Source organism: Marmota flaviventris, chromosome 6 (genome assembly GCF_047511675.1).
Source record: "Marmota flaviventris isolate mMarFla1 chromosome 6, mMarFla1.hap1, whole genome shotgun sequence".
Classification (NCBI taxonomy): domain Eukaryota; kingdom Metazoa; phylum Chordata; class Mammalia; order Rodentia; family Sciuridae; genus Marmota; species Marmota flaviventris.
The window spans coordinates 75,105,020-75,127,438 of NC_092503.1; the positions used below are offsets into that span (position 1 = coordinate 75,105,020).

At 38.4% G+C, this 22,419-nt stretch overlaps 1 protein-coding gene across 5 annotated transcripts in view; it reads left to right on the forward strand.

The window, feature by feature from the left end:
- Nucleotides 1-2,033: 2,033 nt before the first annotated feature.
- Syncrip (synaptotagmin binding cytoplasmic RNA interacting protein) overlaps nt 2,034-22,419 on the forward strand; it is a 27,330-nt gene continuing 6,944 nt past the window's right edge. For 2 of the 5 annotated variants that reach the window (XM_071613225.1, XM_071613226.1), the window contains exons 1-9: nt 2,037-2,131; nt 4,340-4,499; nt 5,228-5,346; nt 5,471-5,578; nt 8,311-8,424; nt 8,522-8,698; nt 18,531-18,666; nt 19,605-19,810; nt 22,219-22,368. In XM_071613225.1, coding sequence (XP_071469326.1) covers nt 4,352-4,499; nt 5,228-5,346; nt 5,471-5,578; nt 8,311-8,424; nt 8,522-8,698; nt 18,531-18,666; nt 19,605-19,810; nt 22,219-22,368 — 1,158 coding nt within the window. In that variant the 5' untranslated portion in view covers nt 2,037-2,131; nt 4,340-4,351. Of the gene's footprint in view, nt 2,132-2,813; nt 3,005-4,339; nt 4,500-5,227; nt 5,347-5,470; nt 5,579-8,310; nt 8,425-8,521; nt 8,699-18,530; nt 18,667-19,604; nt 19,811-22,218; nt 22,369-22,419 lie in introns of those variants that run through there. The other 3 variants (XM_071613224.1, XM_027928080.3, XM_027928084.2) reach the window with 3 other exon arrangements.

The following is a 22,419-nucleotide window of genomic DNA, read 5'->3' on the forward strand; positions in this document are numbered from 1 at the left end:
TTCTGCATACTAAGCATGTGCTCTACTACTGAACTATAGCAATGAGGGGTTTTTAGCAGATGCTCCACAAGAATGGTGTGTGTGCATGTGTGTGTATGTTACTGTTAAATATCAGGCATGCTTTACCACTGAGCTACACCCCGGTCCCTTTTCATTTTCGAGACACGAGTTTCACTAGATTGCACAGGCTGACCTCCAATTTGGTAATCCTCCTGCCTCAGCATTCAGAGTCATTGGGATTATAGGTATGTGCCACTGCTTGGGGCAGAGAGAAAGAAATAGAGAAACCCATAGAAGAATGGGTAGTTATCATTTTTCATTACAGCTGCATTGGATAATCCATAGTACTACTCTACTTTTATTATGTTTTGCTGGAATTTCTTTGAATGGATCAGGAGAGAAGCAAGAGTGGAAAAGCAGGAGGTTACATTATTAGTACATGTGGTAGATGAAGGCGGGCTTTGTCTCAGTGGTAGCAACCCCAACGTGGAAAAACATTTGGGAAACAGATGGGTAGGACTTTATGAAGTGATTATGGCAGTGAAGAGAAGAAAGTGTCCTGGACCACTCCACCTTTTCCAATTAATGTTGCTGGGTGCTTGTGGATGATGTTTATTGAGATGGCTTACTTTGGAGATGAAAGATTAGAGGGAGGGAAGAACAAATGCTCTTTTCTTTAAATGCTGATTTGTAATGACAGAAGGGTCTAGGGCATGGTAGAGAAAGGAATTTGAGGTCAGAGAAGAGACATAGAGATTTTAATTTGGGAGTCTGTTAGCACATTGCCCAAGTAGACACATTTTTTTAAATAAGGAACTTCGATACTCAGAAAGCTCTAAATAAAACGTTGTATGTTTCATACCTATAGTGTAATCCATAGTACTACTCTACTTTTATTATGTTTTGCTGTTAAACATTTTGGTTGGGGCTGGGGATGTGGCTCAACCGTAACGTGTTTGCCTGGCATGCGCAGGGCACTGGGTTCGATCCTCAGCACCACATAAAAATAAAATAAAGATGTTGTGACCATCTAAAAAAAAAATAAATAAAAACATTTTGGTTGTTCTTCATTTTTATCATTAATCACGACCTTTGGATTGTGTACTAAAATCCTTATTGCTGAATTAGCTGAATACCATAGCAGGTATTGACAGTAAGGGATTTTAGTTATAGATTTTAAAACTTTTAAACCGGTTGGCTAAGTAGTACTTTGTCCAATAAATATTTCGTATTTGATCCAGGTGCCTATGAAAATAACCCCATTTCATATGCTTATGCATGTTGAAGAGTAATTATCTAACTTTACCTCAGACCACTGATTTGTTATCATAGCATAGGGACTCATTTGGCAAAACAATAAATTCTTAAAAATAAGCTTTTTAATTAAAAGGATAGTTATCATTTTTCATTACAGCTGCATTGGATAAAATTAGTATCCACAAAGCGCCTGAAATTCAAACGCCTTTGTCTTGTCTTTCTTGTACCTAGTAAACGGTTACAAAGGAAATGTCACTTCATATAAGATTTAGTTGCCAAGATTTTTGAAAAGAAACACTGATATTTTCCTCACAGTTGTCCTAACCACACAGCTTTGTGCTGTTTCAAGTTGCTCAAACTGTGCCAGGAGGAGCCCTTAACTGCTTAAAAGGCCAGGGACAGAAACGGAGTATTGCACAACCCTTCACCACCGGGTGGTTTCGCTTCCAAATCTGGCCTTGGTATCACCCCGAGGAGCGAGCCACTCCTGGCTCCGGCAAAGCCTGCCCCGTTCCCCCTTCAAAAGCAGCTGGGGTTTCCTCGTCTGAGTCCGGCGCGCCCCTCCCTTCCCGCAAGATTCTCGTGAATGCTGAGCCGTGCGGGGCTCCGGGAAGCCCCACTGTCCAGTTGGGGAAACCGGGTCTCCCCAAGGAGACTCCCGCACTCCAGTCCCGCCGACCCAGCAGAGCAAAGATCCGCGGGTCTCCCCGCCGCTCCCCTCCCCCGCGGCCCCATTGTCTGCCTCGCCCCGCCCCGGGGGACACGTGCGCCTGCAGCTTCCCGAGCAAGAAGAGCGCGGGGTGGCGGCGGCGTGGACACCGCCTGGAACGACTACGCGGCGGCGGCGCCGGGGCGGGGGCCGGTGCACCGACCGGTGGGTGCCCTCGGAGAAGCTGCGGCCGCACTCTGCGCCCCCAGCCCCATGCTCCCCCGGCCCCGGCGGGGGTGGGGCAGACGCGTGGGGCTGCGGCGGGGGGGTGGGGCGGGGTGGGGAGATGCCTGTCTCCTGACAAAGGAGAACGAGTGGGACATGCTGAGCCGGCCCGCCCCGCCAGGAGGGGAGTGGGAGGGGGGAGTGTCGGGAGGGGAAGGGGCGGGCCTTTCATTCACTCTCGGCCCCTCGGCCGCTGCCGGAGCGGAAGGGCGGGGTCTCGCGCCCCCCCGGGTGAGGAGCGAGGGAGGTGGCGGGGCGTGGGGGCGGTGCCCGCGGGCGCGCGTCCCGAGGCGTAGGCTACGTCGTCACGTCAGCGCGGGAGAGAGAAAGAGAGGAGCCGACTCGGCAGGGACTGGGGGACGGGGCCGAGATAGAGCGAAGGAGGGAGTGAGCGAGAGTGCGAACGAGGAGAGGAAAGGCGGCCACTCGTGCCTGAGCGGCCGCAGACGGGAGTGAAAGCGGTGGGAGAGAGGAGCAAGGAAGGGAAGAAGAAAGGCCGAGAGAAGAGGGCGGACGGAGGCTGGTAGAGGTGGTAGGGGGAGAAGGAGGAGCTGGAGGAGGGCAGGGGCTGAGGGAGTGAGAGAAGCGGACGCGCGAGGGAGGGGAGGGAAGGGGGGTCACGCGGGGGCGCGCGCGCACCGGGAGCGCGCTCGGAGGCGAGTGGAACTGGATCGGGTTTGCTGCCAGCGGCGTGAGCTTCGGCCGCCATTTTACAACAGCTCCACTCGCGCCGGACATAGAGAGCAGCGAGCACGCGTTTCCCGCAACCCGATCCCTTCGGACAGGATTCCTCCGCCGCAGCCGAACGGGGAGGTAACGACCGCCTGGACCCGGGTCTGGGAGGGGAGCTCCATGACATTGTGGAGTGAGCTGGGGGAGGGCGGCTCGGGGAGAAACCGGCTTTTCTGGAAAATGGATTCCAAGGGGCAGGGGAGCACGTTGACTGGGGCTGTCTCGGAGTAGGCCGCGGCTCGCGCCGACACTTCCTCCTCTCCATGTGCTGCTGCTGTTCGGGCTTTGTCTACGGCGCTCCAGGAGGAGGTGCCTCCGCGGCCCCGTGGCCCGCGCGGACCGCGAGCGGCGGCAGAGTTGGTGGTGTCGTGGCCGTCGCCGCGGGAGTGGGCGGAGAGGAGCCGGTCCCGCGGCCGTGCGGCGTGCTTGGGCGGTGCTCGGGGTCTTGCAGGCGCGGGGCTGTCCGCGGAACGCCCTCACGCCGCGGGCTTGTCGGTCCCGGCGCCGCAGTCACTGCACCGAGGGGCTGGGGATGAGGGTTTCCACCGCGCGCCCCAGGTCAAGTCTTGGCCGGGCCGGGGGTCGCCGGCGCCCGGGGAGCGCCCGAGGCAGAGAGCCATGTGTCACGGCGGAGACGGCGGCGCTGGGGGCGGGGAGAGCCTGTGGCCTGGCGCCTCCGCGGCCTGGGTGTTGAGGGGCGAGGTTGTGCTTCTGCAGCGTTTTGGGGGCTCGGACCGCGGCTGCGGGTTGATTTTGGGAGCCAGTGATGGTCGTCTTGGCCTGGGACTTGGTGGGTTTCCGTTGAAGGAAGTTGTAGGACATTTTGAAGGCGTAGAGCACGTGTTTCTTAATGGGCTCCTGGCGGCTGCAGTGGTGAGGCTGCCGGTCTGGGTGCGGAGTCGGGGGCGGGCTTTGGGGTGTGGGGGTGAAGGGTGGAGAAATTGGGTGGTGGGAAGGTGTCTTGTGTAAACGCTTTGTTCTTCGCTGGCTGTTGTTACTGATCTTTAAGCGGCAGGCGGGAAAAGCGCACTTTGGGGGTTTACCTTGGAGAGGGACGAGCCCAGCTTTGCTTTCTTTACACACACCTTTTTTTCCGTACGGGAACAGCTGCATGTGGCACGCTGACTCGTCTCCGTGCTGATTGGGCTTCCTTTGTAATATGGTTTTTTCTAGGGAGTGTTAGCAGGTGAGTCAGGGGTGGTGCTCAGGAAGAATATAGCATATCGGTCCTTCTGTGCCCTGGGCTCCAAATCTGGCTTGTCAGGCGATAGTGACTCTAAAGTAAGGCTTTTTTTCAAGGGAGGCACAGGTTGATTGGTGTAGTAAGTGGTAGAGAAAGTAAAGATTGGGCTTCTCATATTGTCCTGTATTCTGTTTGAAGATCCTAGTTTAATTTTGCTTATTGCGTTTGAACAGATCTCTGGAAACATGGCTACAGAACATGTTAATGGAAATGGTACTGAAGAGCCCATGGATACTACTTCTGCAGTTATCCATTCAGAAAATTTTCAGACATTGCTTGATGCTGGTTTACCACAGAAAGTTGCTGAAAAACTAGATGAAATTTACGTTGCAGGTAAGAACTAACACTTGCAAAATTACATTATGAAATTTTTCTATTGGATTTCTGGCTTTGAGCTAAAATAGCAACTTTTTGTGGTTTCCAATAAGTGTGGGAACTAGAGATTTGACTTGTTCTGATAGTTGGTTAACTTAGGTTTGAACTAGAGGTTAAGGTGTGTAGAGGGAGGGAAGTGTTAAGCAGGGATAGGCCCTCCCTAGGGGAAGGCTGACTGGCCTGATGGATAACTATATGACAGTAGCAACAGCTGCTAAATGTTGGGAGCAGACCATGTGACTTTTTTGGGTATTTTTATAATAGGATTCTTGTTAAATAACTTGGTAACTGTAGACTTGTTGTCTGTATTGGTGTGGTGGTTCTTTTTTCTAGTGGTACTTGTAATTGAGTAGATGTTCAGTTGTCATGCTTGGTATTTTGTTGGTTGACTTTAGGATTTGTAAGTCTGTATATTTACTGTAGAAATAAGGTAGTGTTGAGAACCATCTGACTTGGACACAAAACAATGTAAAATAAGTTGACTTGTATTGTGTGGTTGAGAGGCATTATTTAGTTCAGAATGCAATTTTGAGTGGCTAAGGAATGTTTGTTTTTCATTAGGCAGATAAGGGGAATAAAATTGTTGTCACAAACATACATATATTGGCCCATACAGGTCTTTTATATTTTTTAACTTTTTCAGAAATGTTGAAAGTTGATAACTAATTAAGTTTTCTCTTCTCCAGGGCTAGTTGCACATAGTGATTTAGATGAAAGAGCTATTGAAGCTTTAAAAGAGTTCAATGAAGACGGCGCATTGGCAGTTCTTCAACAGTTTAAAGACAGTGATCTCTCTCATGTTCAGGTAATGTTAATTTAATGTCAGTGTAGAAAGATTAAAAATTTTGATTAGTTTTGATACACAGATTTTGGTTTTATTAGACATATAAATGGTAATTGTTAAATATGAATGGAAATTTTTTTTGCAGAACAAAAGTGCCTTTTTATGTGGAGTCATGAAGACTTATAGGCAGAGAGAAAAACAGGGGACCAAAGTTGCAGATTCTAGTAAAGGACCAGATGAAGCAAAAATTAAGGTATGTCTTTAAAAATTCCTTTTGAAGTTCCCTTAACCATTTTGTAGCTTTGATAAATATTCCTTTGGTGTGACATTTATGTATTTATATTTTAAAGATTGTTCGTCTTTTCTAATTACTGTTTTTTGAAAGTATCTGGACATTTAGAACAGAAAAAAACAATTTGCTGTTCTTGTTAGCTACTAATGTTTAAATCTGGGTTATTAATATGCCAAATAAAACATTTAAAGAAACCTATCCATTATATATCTAGATACTTTTTATAAAGATACAAGTTAGTTTACTGACAGATCAAACTGGGAGGAATTGGTTTACTTTTCTACCTGCTGGTAGAAAGTGTGTAGTAAACTGCTGTTTTATTATCTTAGAAGGCTCAAGCCCCAGTGAATTTGTAATTTTAACACTGCTTCTTGCATTAGCATCTTTTATTAAGGTTAGCTTGTTTTATTTCTAAAAGCAACCTTTAACAGTAAGATTGTTCAGTGTGGAAATGTAAATGAGAAACAAATGGGGTGAAAGGCTTTTTTGGGTAATTTTAAGGTCATGGGAGATGGCCTTAAATTCAGCTAGATTTTGATCTTTGTGTTGGTGAGTTTTCTAGTTCATAGAAATATGGTTCATATTAGTTTTTAATTTTGTGTTCTTTTATAGTTGCACCACTGTTCTTGGGCCAAGAGTTAGGGTTTGAGAAGACAAGTTATTAAGAAAGGCATAGATGTTAGATAAGGTTTTAATAGGGGGGAAGAGGGAATCCTGTAATATAGATAAGATTGGAAGATGGAACTAGCTTAATGTCAACCAAGAATTTGAGACTTTAAAAAGTCTATTTGTTAGTGAATTGAATTTAAATTATAAATGTATTTTTCCCCATGAAAAAATGGGGATTTTCCCCATTGTAATTATGCTACTTATAATTAAATATATATTGGGAAGTTAATTTTATTACATTAAAACTTTATAAACAAAATGAGTTTGTATGTCTTTCAATTCTGTGTTTGGAAGGTAGTTTAAAGCTTTAATGGTATCTAAATTGTGATAGACATTTTTATAGGATGTTTGATGGGGAGTAATTTTTTTTTTTTTAAAATACATTGACAAAAGGTGTTATTTGGATCATAGAAAGATTAAAAGAAAGCATAACTCTACTGGCACAGATGACATGTGAGAATAGGAATAAGCCATTTGGTTTATGTGATAGTCATATTTTTAGTTTTGTTACCCAGTGTTGTACTGTGCTATGAAGCAGTCCTATTTGGGGGTTAAAGAAGAAAGAACTACTTTAAATAGCTTCTTGTGAACTTCTTGGTTATAAAGTTGAAGAACAAAGGCTTTTTTGCATGTGAATTATGTGTTTTTGTAAATGAATGATACTTTCTTTTTGATGGTGCTGGAGATTAAACCCAGAACTTCAAGCATGCTAGGCAAATACTACATTCCTAGCTTAATAATTTCATATTTAATGTTCTTTGGGTAGAAAATGTTATAAACAAACCAAAAAAAAAAAAAAAACGTGGCCATCCCAAACCATTTGACAACATTTTAACAAGTTTTGTCATAGGATTTTTTTTTTTTTTTTTAAATTTCAGAATTACCAGCTAATTAGTAGATTGGTTTTGTTGTTTAGAGAAAACCATGTTTGTTTTGTGGCTGATGTGGTAGAGAGGTGGGACTAATTCTTGACTTTTTCTTTAAAGATTAATGGGCTACTCTTTAGTACTTTTACCTACCATTATAAGGAGTGAAGAGAAACTCCTACTCTTAAGTGAAATGAGTTGTGTAAATTTTAACAGTTCACTTTCAGGGAGATAAAATGTAGAAGTTAAGTTACATTGTTGCAATGTCATAAATTTTTTAGTCATTTTGACTTTTCTGAATTACCTGTGCTAACCTGTGATGCATGGTACTTTAATGTCAAATAATACGAGTTTGTTTTTCCCGTACTTCACAAGTTTCTTTTTTTTTTTTATTATTAGTTGTTCAAAATATTACATAGTTCTTGACATATCATATTTCATTCATTTCATTCAAGTGGGTTATGAACTCCCATTTTTACCCGGGATACAGATTGCAGAATCACATCGGTTACACATCCACGTTTTTACATATTGCTATACTAGTGTCTGTTGTATTCTGTTGCCTTTCCTATCCTCTACTATCTCTCCTCCCCTCCTTTCCCATCTTTTCTCTCTACCCCATCTACTGTAATTCATTTCTCTCCCTTTTTTTTTTTTCCCTTTCCCCTCACTTCCTCTTATATGTAATTTTGTATAACAATGAGGGTCTCCTTCCATTTCCATGCAATTTCCTTGGTTTGGGGAGTATAATATCTTCAGGGGTTGACAAAATGACCAGAATGGCAGTGTGTACCTAGGAGTCAGGTACACACTGGTAAGAAATTTATAGTTAATCAAGTTAGGTGCAGTTATTTTTTAGGAGGTATTAGTGGAGTGGATACATCATCTCCTGGAAGTTGTTGATGGAGCTTAATTTTCACCACCAGTAATTGAGATTATTTTAATTTGGCAGAGGATCCTGAAGTTTTGACAGTATGTTCAGGGCAATAAGTACATATTAAAGGGAAAATTTTAAACAAGATCCCAGAAATATATTTATGGGGGAATGTTGCTAAGATAATTAGAAAGATTTGAACAAGGTTGATTTTTAACTACTATAAATGTGTGAATATAGATAGTCTAATACTAAAAGTATCAATGGTGTTTGAACTTTTCAAGGCACTCTTGGAAAGAACAGGCTACACACTTGATGTGACCACTGGACAGAGGAAGTATGGGGGACCGCCTCCAGATTCTGTTTATTCAGGTCAGCAGCCTTCTGTTGGCACTGAGGTAAAGAAACTAAAAACTTGTACCTTTTGTAATAAAGCACAGGTATCTGGTTTCCTAAAGAATTCTCCATGGTTTTTACTTCATATTTAATTTACAGATATTTGTGGGGAAGATCCCAAGAGATCTGTTTGAGGATGAGCTTGTTCCATTATTTGAGAAAGCTGGACCTATATGGGATCTTCGTCTAATGATGGATCCACTCACTGGTCTCAATAGAGGTTATGCGTTTGTCACTTTTTGTACAAAAGAAGCAGCTCAAGAGGCTGTTAAATTGGTAAGTTTTTTTGTTGTTGTTGTCCCCTCCTCCCAAATCTTCATATTCACTATCTTTATTGCCAGGTTTTTTTCTTATTGTGCCTTTCATTAGGCAATATATTCGACATTTTCTGTGTAAACATTGTGAAGTATTTACACAAATAGTTTTAGAGTCAGGATCTATGAGTAGTATGTAGAATTCCTGGTTACTAGTTCTTGAAACACCTGGCATAAAGATAGGGTTTTTGTATGTGTGTTTGTGAATTTAAATTTATAGGAATGTGGAAAAGTTTAGGAAAATAACTGTAATAGTGCTCTCATAGTTTTCTGGCTGCATCTGAGCCATATTTTTTTCAAAAATTTACAAAGACATTGTTATAAATTTCTAGATAATGCCATAAGGGGTTTTATGTCGAGTGGCAATATTTGATTTAAAAATACCAGATAGGGGCTGGGGATGTGGCTCAAGCAGTAGCGCGCTCGCCTGGCATGCGTGCGGCCCGGGTTCGATCCTCAGCACCACATACAAACAAAGATGTTGTGTCCGCCAAATACTAAAAAATAAATATTAAAAAATTCTCTCTCTCTCTACCTCTATCTCTCTCACTCTCTCTTAAAAAAAAAAAAAATACCAGATAGGTGAAAACCTAGTTAGTTTCTCTGACTTTGTAAAGAAATTTTAATGTTTAAAATGGCTTATTTAACTTCAAACTCCCCCCGCCGAGATGGAGTCTTACTGCATTGCTCAGGCTGATCTTGAACTCCTGGGCTTAAGTGATCCTCTTGCCTTAGCTTCCTAAGTAGCTGGAACTATATGCGTTTGCCAAAAGTTTTATTAAATTCTGTGAATCAAGGTTTCTATGATTTATTTAGAATTTAAGAGCCAGAGGTTAATTTAAACCTATGGAACTTAACAAGGAATACAAGTAGAAGGAAACTTTTGTAGATGGGTCACTCACTGGACAGATGTTTTTAAATTTTGCCTTATCTAACATTTTGTGATAATTCTGAGAAAACTCTTGAGTAATTTCTTCTAAAAAATATTTTTTTCCCCATATATACAGGTTAAGTATCCCTTATCCAAAATACTTGGAACCAGAAGTAGATTTCAGATTTCAGAGTTTTTCCAGTTTTGGGATATTTGCATAGGCTTTAATGGTTGAACGTCCCTAATGCAAAAATCTGAAATGCTTGAGAATTCCAAGGTTTTGTGCATCGTATTTGGATTTCTGATTTTCAGATTTGGGATGCTCAACCTGTATCACATTTTAAGGCAGACTTTAAGGAGAAAAATCAGTATGCTTTATTTTGCTGTTCTGTATTGCTTGAATTCTTACATTGTGTTTGTGTGTTTGTGTGTGTGTGTGTACACATAATTGAGTGTTGTGGAGATTTGACATTAGAAAAATGGGTTTCTTTAAAGAGAGAATTCAGGAATTTTGTCACTTTTTAGTAAGGAGTAACTGCTCTCCTTAAAAGAATGCTTCCTATTTCAGAGGGGATATTGGTTCATAGGGAGCCATTCACTGATAGCATTGTAACCTTGGAGCTGTCAAAATTTTGGTTTTATCAGTTCAGGTAAAATGAAGGACTTTTTGGAGCTTTAGAAAGAGGTACTTTAGAAATTATATGCTTAATTTCAGAGTATTTTTGCTGGGTAGCAACAAAGTGGTAGTAAGTTTTTTTTTTTTTTAATATATTTTTTAGTTGTAGATGGACACAGTATCTTTATTATTCTTTTTTTTATTTATTTTTACGTGATGCTGGAGACCGAACCCAGGGCCTCACACATGCGAGGCAAGCACTCTACCACTGAGCTACAACCCCAGCCCCACTTTTCTTTTTTTAATAAAAGCAGCTGTTAAGTTTTAATATGAAAATGCAGAACGATTGAGAAACTCAATGAACTATCTTGCTACAAAAACCTAATACAAAATTTAGCCAGTAATGTGGTATTGGAATCATTTTGGAAAAGAACCATTAAATTGAAATTGTAGATTATTTAATTCTTGATGTCATACTATACTTGTTATGGTAGATTCTTGTTTCTAGATGATTTCTAGAAGGCTTATAGTAAAGATAGGTCAGTGTCTTTTGAGTGCCAGTAAGTATGTTTTGAAGTGTTTTAGTTTGGATAGTTGTTTTAGCTTAACAGGTTTCTACAAAGTTGTTGCAAAATTGCATTGGTAGAGGACACTTATTTATATCTTTAGCCTATATTACTATATATTAATATAAATATTAAGATGCAAATGTTCTAACTCATATAGAAATTTCTTAAAATAACCAAGCAGCCTTTTTGATTGGTCTATGAACTAACTCTTGTCCTAAACCTTTACCACTTCTTTATGGGTTTCTCTGTTGTGATTTGAGTCCTTATCTGAGGATACAATTGTATTTTACTATTTGACAAATAGGAAGCTTTGCATTTTGGTGCCTGAATTTTTTTTTGTGTGTGTGGGTGGTATTGATGTATGTCCATTGGGTTGAGTTGGACATATTTGCTTTTTTTTAAAGAATTTTTTATTGTGGATAGGATTTGAGAGGTTTGATTAAATACAGCAATAAAAGTAAGGATTAGGTTTTTAGAGAAAGTGATGTAATTTAAACATTCTGGAAAAATATCTAAAAAGCAAACAAAAAACAAAAAAAACCCTCAAATTGATTTTCAGTGTTTTTTGCTACTTTGTATTCAGTTGTGGAAATGCCTTTTTCCTTCCTAAATACATTCCTCAAGGGAGCATACTTTGGAAACTGTCCCTTCTTGTATTTTATCTTGAGTCTCTTTTTGAGTTACAACTCTAATATAAAGATGCAGTTTTATATAATTGAAGTGTCACTGTAGTTATACATGACAAATGTTGTGAAAGTACCTCTTCTGCATTTATTCTTATTTATTTTAAAGAGAGAGAATTTTAATATTTATTTTTTAGTTTCCAGCGGACACAACATCTTTGTTTGTATGTGGTGCTGATGATCGAACCTGGGCCACACGCATGCCAGGCGAGCGCGCTACCGCTTGAGCCACATCCCCAGCCCCATTCTGCATTTATTTATACATCAGAAAAAATTGAAACATTTGAGTGTCTTGAATATCTTGAGGTTGAGTTTGTTCAGGTGTTTGTCCTTTTTTAAAAAAAAAAATACTGATTCAGCAATTGTTATCCAAGATTAAAAATTTACAGATTATAATTTGCATGTGGATTGCTTGTAAAAATGGGTTAATGGATCTTACTAGCAGAAGAAGCATGGAGTTACAAGAAACTGAAGCATTCTCGAATGACCATATTTTCAACCAACATCTGCTTTGTATTTTGGGGGAGTAAAACAAGCCCATCTCTAAATGATGGTAATCTAGCTAGGGAGATAGTATCTAAACTTATGAAAAGGTAATTAATAGTTACCACTTGAGTACTTTTTGAGGGATAGGCTTGGTGCTAAGTGCTACATTAACTAGAACACAATTGAATCCATCAGTACAAATTATGACACCAAGTAGTGTGATTCTTTAAATTATCTAGTATTTAGGCAGTGGTAAAAAGAGCTCACAAGGTAAGTCATGCCTCCACTGCCAAGATATTTTTGGCATCTATCACCTATACCATCTTTACTGTTAACACTGTGGTACCATTTGTACCATTCGGACTACTGAAGAATCCTGACTACTCTCACTGACTTCTGTTGTCCTTTACATTTAACAGTACAGATTAGATAAAAATATTCCCATGCTGAAAACTTCCAAACCATGCATATCCAATCAGGTCCTTGCCTACCTCTTCCTCCTTTCATGATCTTTCTCTTAACAGCTTCACTTGCCCTTCTTTTTTGTCTTCCAAATAAACTATGGCCATTTTTATCTGTAGACCACTTTCTGCTATTTTGCTTTTCTACGCTTGGAAAGCAGCCCAGATGTTACCGCTGATGACTTATCAATAAGGTCCTGTTGGAAGGCCTTTCCTGACTTTGAGCAGCTTACCTTCCAGTTATACCATTAACTTCCAGTTATATCCTGATCTTTATGAAATAGGTTTTGCTGGACTGGGGGTGTGGTTTAGGGGTAGAGTATCTCCCTGGTATGCATGAAGCCCCAGGTGCTGCACCACAAATAAATACATACATACATATAATAACGTTTCCTGCTTTGTGTAGGTGGTAATTGTGAGTTAAAGAAGCCAAAAAAAAAAAAAAAAAAAAATTTAAGGCATTGCTTAAATTATTTCTATCTATTGGGTACCTGGGATTGAACCCAGGGGCACTTAACCGCTGAGCTACGTCCCTAGCCCTTTTTTGTATTAGAGACAGGTCTTGCCCAGTTGCTTAGGGCCTCAATAATTTGCTAAGGGCTGGCTGAATTTGGAATCCTCCTGTCTGAGCCTCATGAGTCACTGTGATTAGAGGCATGCACCACTGTGCCCTGCTAAAATTATTTTTTGACTTAGTAAAAGAATATAAGCCAACCACCCCATATTGCTAACCTTGTAGAACAGTGCCACTATGTAATAGATGGTGGGTAAATAACCTGACTGGCTGACTAGTGCCATCTAATACATCGTTTGACCCAATAATTTATATTTCTATGTAGCTCAAAGGTTTCATTTGCAGTAATTTTATTTATTCTGTGCTACCATCAGATATAGAGATTAGATAGATGAGTGTGTGATAATGAGCTTTCCCCTCACCTATTTGGGAATATATGGGGTTTTGATTATTACAGTAACCAGGAAGAAGGGCAGGCAAGTGTGTTATGTATATTTATTTGGTATGCTACTGGAATTGGAGGCTAGGGTCAGTGGTGCTGCAGTGCTGTGACAGTCCAAATAAGGAAAATGTCCTGGTGAAAATGCTACTAGTGTCTCATGTTACAAACACTGGAGTAGATGAGATCTTTTTTTTTTTTTTAAAGATTTTTAAAAATATTTTTATGTGGTGCTGAGGATTGAACCCAGTGCCTCATGCATGCCAGGCGAGTGTGCTACCATTTGAGCCACATCCCTAGCCCTAGATTAGATCTTTGTTTGCACATTGAAAGTCAAAATTTTAACAGCCACTGACGGTTTTATTTACCACAGTCGTCCTACCAACATAATGTAGGTAAAACTGTTCTGATGAATGCAGCTAACAAAATAGATTACAAAATACTTTAGTAGAAATTTAGCAAGTATTATGTTTAACATGAAAAGGTTTATTATGGATATGCAAGTTTTTTGACGTTAGAAAAGTTTATGTTAGAAGACACCTGCAATTAAAATGCAAGCATATGGTGAAACGAGTGAAGAAAGGATGAAGGGAGAGATTGCTTTGAATTAGGTTTGGTAGAGAAGGATTGTGTGAAAGATTTGAGCAGCACACTGAAGAAAGCAAGTATACATAGTTAAAACTGTTTTGAGGAAATAAGTAGGAGATAAAACTTTAATAAAAACCAATGCCAGAAGGTGGTAGTTTAGAATTGCCTAGTCCCATTAAAGTTTGAGCCTTGGTGTGGTGGCTTTATGTAAATGTTTGAATAATGAAGGATATTTGGATGAAGAGAAAAAAGGACAAAAGGAGGATGGCAGCAATAGAGAGGGGGCAAAGATTTTGAATAGAGAAATGATTGGCTACTAATGATATTTTGTAGAACTTATCTAAATTTTTATCAGTACCTTATGTGAGGGTATAGTTGGACTGAAAGGTGTTAAATCTGTAAGCCATGAGGATAATGCCTTGGGTGATAAAATCAAGGTTTGAAAAACTTCGATAGGGTAAGGTAGTCCGATTTGGACTACTAATAGAATGGAGTTGACAAAATTGAAGTACTTTGTAAAATAAGCTGTGCTGTGAGTCAGCAATATGATGTGAATGCCAAATAAGCTAAATAACGTGGACTACCTGTAATAGGAGTGTATGGTGTCAAGAAGTGGAAAATTAGTGGTCTCCGGTCCAATCTAAAATTCTCAATCTTAGTCTACATCTACTAATATTGTGTTATGAATGACATTCTTAAGTGACACTGCCAGTTTCTTGGAGGCATTTTAGTTCGCCATTATCAAAGAAGGAATGATTAGTCAATCAGAGAGAACAACTGAGTCATGAACTTGTACAGGTAAATGAAGTGCTGTCATTTGGGGAAGAAATGGATTTACTTTAGAATTTTTAGGGAAGTAGACTTAGACCCAGTAATGCTTAAAATTAAAATGGATGGGCTTGGGGGAGGTAGTAACTTCACTGAGAAGAGTTAGAACTGATCAGATTCCATATCTGAAACTGCTAAATTTCTGGGAATTTGGTAGCTGATGTCGATGAAGAAGGAAAAAAATGACTTAAAAATTTAAGTCTAAATGAAATATTTAAGTTCTGTATTTTAAGAACTCTCAGACCTCCTATTTTGGATACATAAGTACTAAAACCACATTGAATGGTCAAAGTTCATCTTTATATTTGGTGACCCTACTGTGGCATTGGGCCTGAAAGCTAGGGCTCACCTTCCAAAAGTAGAAAAGATCTCATGTTTGTGAGTGGTTAGGGCTCATCATTGTTAAATTTGAGTTTCTCTTCAGGCTTAGATTTTTGTGTTTCCTTTTCACCATGAAACTCAACTGTTGTTAACCTGCTTGCTGAGATGAGATTTGTTACTTGAGGTGAAAGTTTGGTAGTGGAGTGAGAAAGATTAAGCATTTGGACATTTAAATACACATACTTCGTAGATGGAGCATTCAAGAAATGTTTATTTCTGAGTACTTTGTTTTATTTGGATAGTATGCCCACAAGGTTTCTTTGCTCCTTTAAAGACTTGTATTTTCATTGGAGAGCTAATTTATTCTGTGCTACCTGTTCTAAGTTTTCTTTGAATGTGGGAGAAAAAGTTTATTTTATAACTTTTGCTAAATATTCATGTTATTGTTCAGAGACGAGCTGGCATGATGGGTTAGAAGGAAAGAAATGGTTTTTCTGTAGATAATAGTAAAAATAATAATTTATAAGAGGTAGCATTGATTATGTTGGTAGTTGCTGGAAGTGTTGGCTACACTACCAGTATAATCAATGGATTGGCTTCCCTATATTTCTGATTGATGCCTTGAGGGAATTTTTTTCCTCTATTGTCTTGCCTTTCACTGCTAGAGTTCTTGTGAGGATTGTTTTTGCTTTCAATATTATTTTGTTGGTATATCCAAGAATTCATGTTTTTGTTATGTATTTCTTAATTAACTTCACTTTTAGAACTTTTGGAAAACAAAATACATGATGATGATGATACCACTAGTGTCACCCTTGAAATTCCTGTTTTTCCCTTTAAACATTTTGTATTTCCTTCCTTCCTTTTTTTTTTTTTTTAAATATATTTCTACAGTTTTTGTCAACTTTTTAAGAGTTACAGACTAGAAAACCAAATCCAAAATTATTGACATGCCACTAAGGCTGGCTATTTGATGCTTGATTATAAAAATCTATTGGGGGGTATACATGTTTAAATGCAATTTATTGTGTTCTTAGGTTGACCTGTTTGTAGAAGTAAGGCACTATCGTCTAATTATCCATAATCCCAAACAATGACAGATTCAATCATAGTGACAATATTTTCTGATAACAAATGTTTCTGCTTCGAAGAGGCTTTTGGGTTGATGGAAAAGAAAAACTGGTAAATAGACCTTACGTGATATGTTAGAAAACAGTATATGATAGGATTTCTCAACCTCACCACTCCTGTTGTTTTATTTAGAGTAGATGATTCTTTGTTGTGATTGGCTGTCCTGTCCTGTGTGAATGGTAGGATGTTTCCCAGTATTACTGACATTTACTTACCCAATAAATACCAGTGGCAAGACAACCTTCCCCCCCCCCCCCCCCCACACACACCCCTACACAACTTATGACAACCAGTAATGTCAGATGCCTTGTCTAGGGGCAAAGTTACTCCGATTGAGGACTATTGGTCTTTGTTAACATGAAAGGGTGTTTTTGTTAACCTTTATAGGACTGAGGAATTGCAGAGTATTTAATGGTTGAACTCTGTTTTACTGGTATTTGGAAGAGTTTGGTAGAAGTTCACACATTTTTTTCTTCAGAGGCTTTGAAAGTATTGCACACTCGAGAACCGATATAAATAAATGACTAAATTATTGTGGAGAGAAAGGGAAAGTAGCCAGGAGTTTTAGGATGGGCTTTTGATGTTCAAGCATTGAACTTTATCTTTTTGGTGATAGGGAGCCATTGAGAACCTGGGGGCTGTCTACCACTGAACTGTATCTCTTGCTCTTTTCATTTTTTATTTTGAAACAGGGTCTTGATAATTTGCCTAGGCTGACCTTGGGAGGATCCCAAATTGCTGGAATTACAGGTGTGTGCCATTGTGCACTGCAGAAATGTTTTCAATAGGAAAAATGATTAAAAAAAAAGTTCTGTCTTTTTAAAAAATATTTATTTTTTAGTTGCAGTTGGATACAATACCTTTATTTATTTTTATGTGGTGCTGAGGAGCGAACTCAGAGCCTTGCACATGCGAGGCGAGCACTTTACTCCTGAGCCATAACCCCAGCCCCAAGGTTCTGTCTTTGACATAAATATAGAGATAAATTTGGGACCACAGTGTCCAGAGACTTGGATAGCTTGAACAGAGCCAGGCAGGTAGAAGGTATGAAACATCTGAATTGAGGTGCAGTGTGTGAACTTACCTGGAGATGGAAAGGGGATATGGAAGAATTGACTTTGTGGATTGTTTTCTTCTGTTATACCTGATGTACCTATTGTGCAAAAATGAGAGTAATAAATAATAAAGAATGTTTTCCCCCCCATAAAGCCATTCTATAAGTTGTATGGAAATTAATGTGGGTTCTTTAGTTTATTTCCACTTGTATGTATGTATGAAATTGATGTTAAGGCCAGGTGTTAGGAATTAATAATTACTATCACACCCACAATTATTAATAACATTTTTGAGGTGGTTTTAACTACATAATTCATTTAATCCACTTTTCCAGATAATTTGGATACTTTTAAATTAAAAAATTTGAATATTTCTGTATTTTGATTTATAAATAATTTTTTTTATCATTTTGCACCTGCCCTTTAATATCTTATCATTTTATAGGACATGGTTACATGAAAATTGAATTTACATTTTACTGTAGTTTTATAATAATAGTTTTACCATAATCTATTTGTTTTTTTCCTTCATGAATTTATTATATGCTTGATGAAAGTGAAATGAGGTGCATGCCTTTAATTCCAGTGACTTGGGAGGCTGAGGCAGGAGGATTGCAACCAAGGCCAGCCAGGGCAATTTGGCAAGACCTTTCAAAATCAAAAGGGCTGGAGATGTAGCTCAGTGGTGAAGTGCCCCTGGGTTTGATTCCTAGTACCACCACCAAAAAAAAAAAGGGTATTATAAAAAGGAATTCTGTTTTTAGATGTATATATTTGAAACAGAAAATTCCTTATTGCAAGTTATTACAAGAGAATAGAGAGAAAAAACGATTTCATATACTGGTTACTAGGAAGGCAGAAAGCTTGCTGGATTTGCATTCCTTTGCCTGAAAATAACTGGTTGGCAGAATGGATTTAAGTAAAAGTTAAGGTGTTGTAGAATTATCATTTTTGAATTTAAGCTGCTCAAACCTTCCTCCCTGGATTTAAAGAATTCAGTGAAAAACTCTTGCATTAAATCCATAAAATTGTTTCATTGTGTTATCTCTGATTATAATTCGTTTTTATATGGGAATTAAAGTAAACCATTTTTTCAAGTATGAAATTCTTTTCACACAGTGGTAATTTGTTAAAAATTTTGATTTTGTGTATGGGACTTGGGGATTTTCTAAGGTGAATACATCTAATTAATGCAAGTAATTGAAAAGTGGTGCACTTTTTTCCCCTTTCAGTATAATAATCATGAAATTCGTTCTGGAAAACACATTGGTGTCTGCATCTCAGTTGCCAACAATAGGCTTTTTGTGGGCTCTATTCCTAAAAGTAAAACCAAGGAACAGATTCTTGAAGAATTTAGCAAAGTAACAGGTAAGTTGGATTTATTTGAAAGGAGGTGCAACTTTTAATGATAATGAAGATAATGGCATAATTTCTGATTGCCAAGCACTGTTTTAAACATTACATTTGTTGATTCATTGAGTCCTTGCCACAACTTTATGAGGTCGATGATCCATGTTTTAAATAAGGAAAAAGAGGCACAAAGTTTTGGGAAATAATTTGTGGAAAACTGTAAATTAGTGGGATTTGAACTGAGTCCGCAAATCATTGTTCTACTTCTTGTTTTACACAGTTCTGTTTGTTCTTTTTAGGTGTTAAAATATGTATTATTGATAAGTTGAGATTAATGTTATTGCTAATATGGTATAATTTCTTCAAATTGTAAAACATCTTTTTATAACAGCTTGAAAATGACAGGTGGCTTGTATTAGAAAATATTCTTGTCTGTTTACAGTGTTTAGCAAATTATTAGTCTTTGGGAATATTCAAAATTCTTAGGCAATAATATTTGCTAATTTTTTTTGAATTAAAACCATTAATATTAATACCTGAAGTCAGAAAAGTACCATTAGAATTTCAGTGTTTGTTTACTTAATAAAATTTGTCTGTGTTTGACTTATTCTGTCATTTTCCTAAATTATTATATAAAGATTATTAACTGTTTCTGATAGAATTAGTGGAAGCAAAATAGTCAGTATAGTCAAACAGTCATTTTGGCAATAATCAAAGTCACATTTTGTTTTCAGGGGGGTTCTGGGTTGGGAAAACTTGAAAGGGTAGATTAAGAAAATCATTTGGTCTTTTTTTAATGGTCTTTTTTTTTTTTTTAACAGTCATTTGTAAAGATGACTAGTTTAAGAAGTTTTTTATATTGATATTTAGTATCTTAGAAAAAAACAAATTCTTTCATGTCCTTATTCTTGGTAGTTACTTTATCTAATTTCCCTGGAATGGTTGCTTACTTTCAGAGGGTCTTACAGACGTCATTTTATACCACCAACCTGATGACAAGAAAAAAAACAGAGGCTTTTGCTTTCTTGAATATGAAGATCACAAAACAGCGGCCCAGGCAAGGCGTAGGTTAATGAGTGGTAAAGTCAAAGTCTGGGGAAATGTTGGAACTGTTGAATGGGCAGATCCCATAGAAGATCCTGATCCTGAAGTTATGGCAAAGGTAATAAATAGGGGAGTTAAGCAGATATTTTTGAGGGGTTAATGGGAGAAGGGTAAAGGAGAGAAAACTTATAAAATGAATTGTGTACATGTTGTAAATCACATTTCTGAATTGAGAAAAGTGTTGTTTTCTTGGGGCCACATACTAGTAATAAATGTGTGTGGAAAGTGAATATGAATATGGAAATTTTATCATGGATACTTAGCTATTATAATCTTATGATGAAGTGGCCCATATGCCATAGAAAATGGTTCAGTTCCATATTTGTGTGAATTTTAAGAGCAATTTCTTGGAGTTTTGAGACTTGTGCCATTAGCTTACATGGTTTTTGTGTTAAAAATAGAGAGATGTATTGGCCCCAGCAGAACTGCTGTAATTATAATGTTTAGCTATTATTAGGCATCCTGCTTCAGCAATCAGTTGAGACATCCTGTGAGAATAAATATCTTGAGTCACCACTTCACTATATACTAGTGTAGTTTGCAATTAAGTTATTCTATGCTTTATCTTTTAGAGATTCCCTTTAATAGGCCAGGTGTCAATCTAAAGAGGGGCGTGTGTGAACTGATGGAAAAACAGTATTATTAAAAGGTGAAGGTCTTGGACAGAAGATATTTGGGCTTCTTCTGACTTATAAAGATTTTATGGGGTTACCACTTTAGATTAACAAATTTGGGTACTATTCAGGTATTTTAGGAGAAAGGGTAATGTTTTATAGCCAAAAAAAAAATTTTTTAACTATATATTGAGAAAGCTTCTCAAATAAGAATTTATCTTTTTTTGCCCTCCTTCTCAATGGTGGGATTAAATCCAGGGCCAGGAATGTGTTCTGCCACTGAGCTATATCCTTACTCTCTTACCAGTATTTTTAATATTTCCTCCTCCTTTAAGATTTCAGCAGCAGATCCTAATTAGTTTTGTTCACTGTGTTAAGTTTAAACATTGAATAGCTCTCCTAGAGGGTCTTGTTCACATTATTAGGATATATCTATCCCCTTTTTATTGCAGAATAATTAATAATTAAAAGCAACCAAGTATAAAGTCTGTATTTCCTTTTAAATAGATTTCCCACTTCATCTGGTTCTGGGCTTTTCTCACTATCAGTACCCTTCATTGGATTAGTACATTTGTTAAAATTGAGCCAGTGTTGGACACTGAAAATTCATAGTTCATATTAGAGTTCATTCTTGGTGTGCATTTATGAATTTTGACAAATGTATAATGACATGTTGGTTAGCTTTTCGTGTAACTGAGATTACATGAAAAAGGGTAGAAAAGTTTATTTTGGCAGAAGGATTCTGTCTCCGGTCACTTGGCTGACTTGGCTTCTGGGCTTATAGCAAGGCAGTATATTATGGTGGGATGTGTAGTAGAGGAAGCTTCTCATCTTATGGCAGTCAGGCAATAGAGAGGAAGAGGAGGGTCTGAGTTCCCATGTCCTTCCAATGGCACACTCCTGTGACCTAGCTGCTTCTTGTGAGGCCCCAGTTCCTGAAGGTTCCTAAAGAAAGGTGTTACCATCCCACAATCCTTTATTCTTCGCCTCTTCATTGCTACCTTCCAGCCCCTGGCAATCACTGATCATTTTTTACTGTCTTAATTTTGCCTTTTCACAATGTCATATAGTTGGAATCTTGCAGTATGTAGACTTTTCAGATCATGCAGTATGTAGACTTTTCAGATTGGCTTCTTTTAAGAGGCGTATAAGAAGTATCTTCCATGTCTTTCTGTGGCTTTATAATTCATGTCTTTATAGTGGTGAATATCTCATTTTGTATGTATCACATTTTACTTCTCCATTTATGTGCTGAAAGGCATCTTGGATACTTCCAGCTTTTGGCTATTATAAATAAGGCTGCTATAAACATCTGTGTGAAGGTTTTCATCTGAGTGCAAGTTTTCAACTCTTGGGTAAATATTGGGAAGCAGGATTGCTGGATCTTTTAGTAAGAATATTTAGTTTTGTAGGGAGCTGCCAAACTTTTCCAAAGGTGTGCCATTTTGCATCCCTCTCTCCCATCAGTGAATAAGTGTTTGGTTGCTTCACATCCTCATTTACATTTGGTATTAGTGTTTTGGATTTGGCAGTTTATTAGATACATAGTATTACCTCAGTACTGTTATATGGGTTCCCCAATGAGAAGTGATGTTGAGCATCTGTTCAGAGACAGCTTCACCATCTTCTTTGGTAAAGTGTTTTAGGTCTTAAGGCCTGATCCTACAACTTGACTCCATAGTACTTCCTCAAAGTAGTTGAAAACTTTTTTAATTTTTAATTTTTTTAAAAAATTTAATTTTTCATGATGTTCTTGTGATTGCAATTCAACTTAACTTTGCAGGGTGAGATAGTAGCACCTTGGAAATTGAACTCTTTGGAAATACACAGGACATTTGTTTTTTTATTTCAGGTAAAAGTGCTGTTTGTACGCAACCTTGCCAATACCGTAACAGAAGAGATTTTAGAAAAGGCATTTAGTCAGTTTGGGAAACTGGAACGAGTGAAGAAACTAAAAGATTATGCTTTCATTCATTTTGATGAACGAGATGGTGCTGTCAAGGTAAATAAATGGTATAATGCCATAGGCATCTGAATTATACTAACAATTTTT